This window comes from Corylus avellana, chromosome ca2 (assembly GCF_901000735.1).
Source record: "Corylus avellana chromosome ca2, CavTom2PMs-1.0".
In the NCBI taxonomy this organism is placed as follows: domain Eukaryota; kingdom Viridiplantae; phylum Streptophyta; class Magnoliopsida; order Fagales; family Betulaceae; genus Corylus; species Corylus avellana.
Window position 1 is genome coordinate 27,154,743 of NC_081542.1, and position 9,126 is coordinate 27,163,868.

General features: G+C 34.3%; 1 protein-coding gene across 1 annotated transcript; it reads left to right on the plus strand.

Annotated features, from left to right (window-relative positions):
• The first annotated feature begins 6,472 nt into the window (after positions 1 to 6,472).
• On the plus strand, positions 6,473 to 8,835 carry LOC132169480 (putative F-box/LRR-repeat protein At3g42770). Its single transcript, XM_059580510.1, has 4 exons — positions 6,473 to 6,498; positions 6,554 to 7,532; positions 7,623 to 7,766; positions 8,241 to 8,835. Exons 1-4 carry the CDS (start codon positions 6,473 to 6,475, stop codon positions 8,592 to 8,594), a joined length of 1,503 nt encoding a protein of 500 aa, XP_059436493.1. The 3' UTR covers positions 8,595 to 8,835.
• Positions 8,836 to 9,126: the final 291 nt, after the last annotated feature.

Below are 9,126 nucleotides of genomic sequence, written 5' to 3' on the forward strand. Positions count from 1 at the left end.
ATTATTATTATTAAGCAATAAATCTAAAAGCTCCCAAGTAATTAATAGGCTAATAATCCCCTCTAATATTCTCCTAACTAAAAGAGTCCTCAAATATATATATATATATATATATATATATATATATATATATATATATATAAACAAAATGCTTTATAATTTTATTTTAATCCATAAAATATATAAGATATCACATAAGCATTCATTAAACTCATGCACACAATGTATCTAATTTTAGAAGTTAAGTGCATAATCATGAATGTAATCAAGCAGTTTAGCAGTAGATTTTTCATGCTGTCTTTAACACAATTTAGTTCTTGTCACACCCTTTAACACAGAGAGAGAGAGAGAGAGAGAGAGAGAGAATTGTGTCTTTCCAAATGACCATACCAGCCCATTCATAGAAGGACCGATCAACCAAATATGTATATATATATATTTTTTTTGATAAGTAATTTATATTCATTCAAAGAGCATAGAGACACAAGGATAGTACACAAGGAGTATATAAGAGAACCCTTAAATCATAGAAAAAGAACATAATTCTAAAAATTCAGAAAAATTAAAAACAGGCAAATTATTGCATGCCACTCTCCATATATACGGGGATTGTAGCATCGTCTTCTTCATTTCTAGCAATCCATTCTCATGATCTTCAAAGCTCTTTTTGTTCCTCTCTCTCCAAAGACACCACATTAAACACAAGTCTAGTAAATTTTTTTTTTTTTTGATAAATCTAGTAAATATAATATTCCAATGATTCCAAGAAAACACTTATTCTTTCATTAATCCCACTTTTCAAGTGGCACACTTGCCATGTGCATCCCAATCATATTATTTTGCACAAGTTCTTCAATAACAAAACACCAATCTACTATCATAATTGAGAAGAATTGTCCAATACTCTTCTTTTCCTAAATTCAATTCAACATCCATTCTAATTGATTGTGTATTCTTTAAGGAATACACAATCATAAGCCAAAACTAGGCTCATAGACAACCATAAACACTTTCCTTCAACAAAAATTAGCCCCACAATAAGAGTAGGCTCATTAGTTAGATGGATGATACTGGCATGCTTCCATATTTCAGCAAATTCTTCTGATATTGAATAATTAATGAAGAATCTGATGCCTCATCCATTAGGAGGCCCCTTACATGTTCTTCGAACCATCTAAAAAAAAAAACGTGCTTCAAACTTATAATATAGTTGATACTATGCTTCTTGAGAAAGAACCTAATAACATTGACTGCATCCTTTCTTCTACATGCTAGTTTAAATTGATGGATCTACTTTGGATTCTAACATACTATGCAATTGTGTCAAGGCTCAAGTTTACTGATTCATTGAAATTCAGGATATATATGTCAATTAGTAGCAGCAAGGCACATACTTCATGTTCTTGATGCCATGTTTGTGATTTACCTGCCACTTACACACTTCTTAGGTAAAATATGTGAAATTTCCATTGAAATAATAACTTCAATCTTTTCCTCTGGCTAGGTACTAACCAAACTTTCTTCCTGAACCTGAATTTGTATAAATGTCAACATTTACATACCCGGCCACCAAAATTTGGAAGGACAACCCAAGAGCACATAAAAAGAAAAGAAAACAACTCATGTTTGAATATAAGTTGATGGCAATATAGAAAGAGAGAGAGAGAGAGTAAATAACACAAACATTTAAATGGTATGTTTCTCTCTTTGTCATATTGCTTCGCTTTCTTACATTATTATTTCAGATTATAAAATCTCAATTTTTCGCCATTTTTGTGATTTTCATCTACAGTTCTGAGTTGCTATATAACTTAAATTCCTAAATTAGAGTTAGAAAAGCTTTAGCGAAACCTCACAAGTTCATTGCTTTCTTGGAGTTTCGTACATGTATTTGTGGCATTAATTGTGAGGTTACTTGTACACGCAGAAGCCATTTCTTTACTAACCCATTACCCTTTATTACACCTAGTCTTCATTTTCTTCAAGAAGTTCAAGCACTAGTACTAGGGATTATGTTGTGGGAATAGGTGAAAGTGATGATAGTGGCGATGGGTATGGCAGATTTAGGCAAAAAGGTTAAAGAGCTTGAGGATGAGGACGATGAAGAAGAAGAAGGAGGAAAGGATGATAATGATGATAATTTTATGGTTTTGAATTCATTTAATATGAATTGTGAAGAAAGAGAAGATGTTAGAAGAGATGAGGCTGATCGATGAGGATGAAAAAAGACACCCTTCAGTGAGAGAGAAGCTTTACGATGTACATAGGCATGGAATTTGTAAATTCACTATTATAACTAAAGTCCATTGGGGAAAATGGGGTATCAATTTGAACTGTGTCCATTTGGATTGGGAGGCCAGACACCTCTAATTGTCTACCATATTCATTATAGTATCCGACTTGATGAAAACAAGATCAATGGCGGAAGATGCAAGAAACTCCCAGGTAGCAGAATCTGTAGCAGCGTTGAAGAAGGATCAAAATGAGTTCAAGTTAGCAATTTTAAAGAGCCAAGCAGAATTCCATGAAGCAATGCGAAAGAGTGAAGCAGAATTCCAAGTAGAAATCCAGAAAAGTCAAGAAACCCTATTTCAACAATTACAACAGATGTCAGTCTCAAATCAAAAGGATAATGGCAATAATAATGGCAACAATGGTAACAGTTGTGGTGGTATGGGGGCATTCTTTCCAGGAGGGCAACAATGGAGGTGATGGTATTCACGCAAGATCAATTCGCTTAGAATTCCCAGGTTTGATGGTGAGTTGGTGTTATAAGGCATCAAAAATTTTCAATTACTACAATACTCCAGTACAGCAGAGACTCACAGTTGCTTCATTTCAAGAAATAGATGCTATTAGATGTTTTGGTAGTTGGGAAGATTTTGTTAAGGCCCTGCAAGGTAGATTTGGGAAAGGATCCTATGATGATCCCATGGAATCATTGGTTAAACTGAAGCATGTAGGTTAAGTGGAGGAATACAAAACTCAGTTCGAAATTTTAGCCAATAGAGTTTATGGATTGTCTGAAACTCACAAATTAAGTTGTTTTCTTGGGGGTCTTAAAGATGAGAGTAGACTACCTATTAGGATGTTTAATTCTAAAAATCTGGTTGATGCATATGCCATTGCTAGATCCCCACAGAGATAAAATCATCTCAGCTGATGGGAGGATTTATCAAATTACACTTCAGCATAACATGACTTCCACACTATTTACTGAATTCACAAAGAAAAAATAGATGCTCTCGGTCCTCTATTCCACTTCTGCAGAAACTTCAATGAAAATCACCATTAAAACCCCATTGCAGCAACTTATCCCTGGTAGTCAAAGCATTTTTCACATAAACATGTTTGACAATATATGGATCTTAAGCAAGATTAACAATGGGTTAACCATCTAATGATGTTTAGCATATTTCACTGTGCATGGAGGTGTGGATATGTTGTTAGAAGGTATTAGGCTTCTTTTGATATAGATTCTGCATGTGTAGGGATGAAAGCAGATGATGACCATTTTTCTTGTGAAAAGCAGGACAAACATGAATTGGAATTGGACTTCAAGAGATATTGGGAAGAGTTCTGGTCATCCAGCTCGGAAAAGGTTCTTGCTTGTCAATATGTTTGTTTACTTACACTTCTGCTACTCTTCTATGTACATCTTTCTAGCTTTACTTGAACTGAAATCATTCATTAATGGCTTTTTCGTCATCCATAGGAGAAAAAAGCGGCCATGAATTCGACTCTAGATTTTTTTGTAGATTAATGAAGCAGCATACTAATGTAGTTCAGTTACTTACCATGTATGCACAGAGTTCCTCTTTATCCAATTTGCTGTTACTCAACATTCTTTTATCCAAACTTAATAGTTCCATAAGATGGTCACTTCTGTATGCTAGATTCACTTTGTAATGGAATTACAGGTTAATTACAAATTTTTTCTACCAAAAAGAAACATTTAATTGTTGATATTTGGTCATGTTTCATGTGTAAGCAATGGTATTTGGTGCCCGTTTTTTTTTTTTTTGGTAAGTTGCAGTATTTTGTGCTACCGGCGCCAAAACTGTTCTGTTATAAGAACATGGATACTCTTATCGATTTATGATCTTTAAATACTTATGTTACTTTTGGTACGCGAAATGGCTATTCCATTAGAAAAAATGGAATAGCTTTTATTAGGAATTGAAGAAGGTTGAATAGAATAGCATTGGAATAGTGATTCCTATTGCTCATGAGGGATTAATGCTTATTCCAAAGTTATTTCATTCCACCTTCGTACCAAACGTAACATTAATGTTTTACTTTTTTTTTATTTTTATTTTATTTTAATATTTGTTTTTGTTTAGACTGTTTTCTTTCTTCTCTCTCACATAGATGGGTGGCATCCCTTGATGTAATTTGAATTCATTTTCAATTAATATTCAGGAGATATTTTCTTGTTGTTATAGGGTGCGTGAGTCTTCTTTTACTGCCTTTTTGATTGCCTATCACCTTTTTGATTGCCACAGTATCAGATAGACATGTTGATCTTGAAGTTATTCAAGTGCTCCTTGACCTTCTAGGAAATTAATTGAATAAGCTTGTCATTATTTCCATTATGCAAATTCTTTGAGAATAAAGCTATCCAGGATTACAATCATCATGATAAGTAACCTTGTGATATACTATAGCATGTAAGTTTCATTAGACCCACCGAAGTGTAGCATGAACATCTTATTAGTTGATCTCAGCAAAACAACATTTCTGGCATTTATTTCCAGCATAAATTTAAACATACTGATAGAACTGTGAGCGAATAAGAGGATATATATAAGGCAGGCCTGCGGTCCTGAAACAGTGCAAGAACACACCAAGATGCCCTATAAAGGGATTATAGACGCAGCTTTTGCAAAACTTGTTAGACCTAGGCTTAATTTGCCTCTTTTCTTGATGGATTTTTTATTTTTATTTTTAATTTTTAATTTTTTTCTTTTTCTAATTGATAAATGTCACAAGCACACAGTGTGACCCTTTTTTGGCAAGTTTTTTTGACCTTTTTCGGCATAAACCATCTGTTAAGCATCAAACTTTCAATTCACCATTATTTCTTATCTTTTTTTCTGCAACGAATTTGACTTCATACTTAACTGAAGCATTTTGGTCAGGAATGATGGGAAATTCATACCAGAGATGTTATTATGTATTTATAAATTAATGATAGTGTTAACATGAAGACCAAGAATTTATGTGTACATAAATTCATACTCATACTAGAGATGTTATAAGCCTAATAAGTCCCTTCATATGGGCAATCTCAATCTCTTGCATCACCCTGTCCGAAGTGGAAAATGGGCTGTCACACATGAGGTATGTTAGTGGGGTTGCATTTGTGTAAATTTGAACTTGTTGCTTGCTATGCTTTGAAATTCTATTTTAACTTGGTTCTGTCTTTTGGGTTTTTGATTTCTCATGGAGCTCCTTTCATCAATCAGATAATTTTGGAAGTCTAATACATTTGATATTTGGAAGTAGGATAATAAAAAGGAAGAGGAATAATTTTTTCTCATAGTATCTTGAGCTTCTTATTGTCTTGTTTTGTTCTGATTTGTGAAATTATTTTTTTGTCGTTTATATAAGACCTGTTTGATTCTCTTTGCATTGTTCCTACTATATCGGATGGAATCCTGTAGTCCGCCTTATGCCAATGGGCATGGATATATAATTTCCTGTGATATTGCTAAATATGTTGTCTCTCAACATGGCAATCGAAGCCCAAGGGTTAGTGTCATTACTCCCTCCAGACTCTCTCGCCAGATCGTCGAGGTGAAGCTGTTGTCTTTTTGTTCTTTACTGGCTCAAAGTTTTTGTGGGCTCAAAGTTTGTACCCAGAGAGGGGGAGGTGATGATCATGAAGCGGAAACTGGAGGAAATACGGCCCTGGGGCTCCGTTAATTACATCCCCAAGTATTGTTTTGGATTTTCCGTGCCAGAGGTATCTATTGCTGATGTATTCTCATTGTGGCTGTTTTTTTGTTTCTTATATAGACAGATACTGATAAATTTGAAACATGGGAAATTTGAATTCCAAGTCGCCATAGCTTTATAATTATAAAGTATGCAAATTTACTAAAATTTATGGAACAATTTCACGAAAGGTGAGACCTTTCAGAATAATCAATACTTGTCACCTACTGAAGCTTTTGACTTTGCTTACTGATTATCGTTGTTGTTGGTCTCATTATGATTTTTATTTTTGGTTTCTTAGAGCCTAATTGCTTCCTCTTATAGCAATGTCTCATCTTGTAGCTCTTTATTATCAGATTGACAAGATAATGTTGGACCGGTTGCCAACAAACCAAATTTCTAGACTTAAGTGGCCACAATCTCAGTCCAAGACATTACTTGGTGTAAGTTTAAGTTTTAGATATATTTCTATGTAATTCACTTTGTATTAAATAAACACCCTTAATTGTTCTTTTAGCTTTATTAACAACAAATGCCTACTGTTACTTTGGAATCTTGGTAATCACAAGAGTTAATTTTGTTTATGTTATTTTGTGTGCACATAGATTGACAGTGCCCCGGTGGCCGATCTGACTGGTAGATTGCCGGAGGACATTCTTTCTTTGATAATATCATTAATATCAGTGAGGGAAGCTGCCACTACTAGCATCCTTTCAAAAAGATGGAGATACCTTTGGACGACCTCTTCTAACCTTGACCTAGATCCCAAAAACATGCTTGGACATTTTTTAAACTTGGGCCATTTCAAAAGCCAGCATACTCAGTGGAAACAGAAGCAAAAGGGAAGATTTGTTAGATGGGCCAACCATATTCTGGAACTCTATGCGGGCAAAAAGGTAGATTCCTTTAGGGTTGAGTATCCGTTGGGTCGTGATCATGGTTGCGACATTGATCGATGGATTCAGTTTGCAATTGATATGCAAGTTCAAAATCTTTCTATCAACTTGTTAGAACATCATTTGTCAGACTTGTCTCGTGAGCTCTATAAATTTCCAGATTGGCTATGTGATCAAGCAGGGAAAAAGTCAAAGATGAAACATTTGTCTTTGAATTTTTGCAGCCTGAGTATTCCAGCAAATTTCAATGGCTTGAACTCCCTATCATCCCTCTCGTTGACAAAGACAAGTTTAAGTCAAGAGAATGTGGATAACATTTTGAATGGTTGCCCATCTTTAGAATGGTTTAGTATGAGCGAATGCCGTTGTCCATTTCATTTGAAATTATGTAGTGGATGTCTGTTTCTCAGGCTGAGACACTTGAAGATATTTCGTTGCGATACTTTAGAAAAAGTTGAAATTCATGATGCTATAAGTATTGCATCAATTGAGTACGGCGCAGAGATGTTTGGGCAGGTCTTGTTAAAGAACAGTGCACAACCTGTTAGAATATGTACGACTTTGGATCGAACTTTGCAGCGTGATCGTCTAAATTTGCAATCTGATCCTACAACTCAAATGACATATATCCTTGGCACACTTGCAAAAGACTATCCTCTACTTGAGACTTTATTAGTGATCGCTCCAGTGGTACAGGTTTTGCCACAACAAAAATTTTTAGTTGAACTTTTTGTCATCATTGAATATTATGTCTCTAGTTAATAATTTCTTTCCATTGTCTTTCAGGTTGATATAATACCTAAGCACTTAACCACATTTACTAGACTCAAGCTGTTGAAGCTATTACGTGTAAGATTTAGAGAAATCCTGCTGGACCTGACCTCTGCTTTTTGGGAGGTGGCTCCGTTATTGGTTGAACTTGAGATGGATGTAAGTTATCTTATATCACAAGCACATTTTTATTTGGTTGTTGAGTTGCGCATAAATATTTTGTAGTAGTTGGATTGATGGAAGTATTGGTTCTTAAGGTAACAAGGTGGAGAATTAGCTTCGCGATTTATTACACTTTTCTTCACACCACTGTCTGAAAGATTTGCTTTTAAACGCGGATTTCACCTATTGTTTCTATGACATCAAGAAGGATTTGTTGCAAAGATATTTTTAGGGTATAATTTCCAATGCACTATGCATTCACTTTCTTGGAAGGATTCGTGATTGGAGAGTGGAAATGATTGTTAGTGATTTCATTACCGACTTACAAAATTTAGGCTGAAAGCTAACTGAAAAAAACAAAAAACTTGGTTTACTACTTGCTTTGAGTTAATATTACCTATTGTTTTGTATTATATTAGCAATGATTTGTAGTGAAAGCTTATTTATGTTTTGCTTCTTTCTTGTTTTTAGCTCCAACTTCCCTGCACCGATGAAGAGAAAATAGAGCGCCAAAAGATAGTCGATGGAGCAGATTACACAGAGCACAAAAAGGTACCTCTTAAAGAATATTGTCAACATCATCGTCTCAAGGAAGTGAAGCTAAGTGGATTTCGTGGTAATCCAATTCAATTGGACCTTGCGGTACTTTTGCTAAAAAATGCTCTTCTTCTTGAGAAGATGAGAATTGTTCGAGAAATAACACTTTATTCAGGCGACGGTGAATGTTGGGTGTTGAAGTTAAACAAAGATGGAATCAAACAAGAGCAAATTCTCAAAATTTTGGGTCCGGAGGTGCTATCCACTGTTAATTTAGTACTTGAATGATCTTTTTTGTTTCTCTAATGCGGGATGAAAAATAAAGAATTTGGTCTTTTAATTTTATTTGTAATTCAATAATAAATTTGACCCAAAGTTTTAAGTTATTCTGTAATTCTATAACGGGCTTAGTTAGCCTAAATCGGTCAAATTAGGGTTAGGATTTTTGTTAGTCTATTTAAATGTTCTTTTGTAACAATTTTTAAATGAATGGCAAATTATAATCCTTGTGTGAGATACTTTTATAAGAGATGAGATTTCCCTGTTTAAGGTGCGACTCTTTTTGTCGTTCACATTGAGACTTTGTCGAACTCTATTGTTGTCTGATGAAATTTTGTCCCAAATGAAATCTATCTTTATTTTATTTTATTATTTATAATACCGTGTGCAAGAACTTGTTGCATATTTGTGTGACCCAAAAAAATTATATTTCTAAGGGTAAATTTGGTATGCTAAATGACTATTCTAAAAAAAAAAAAAAAAAAGAACAGCTTCTACCAAAAAATACTCCAGTAGAACTGAGGCTTCCAATTGCTTCATT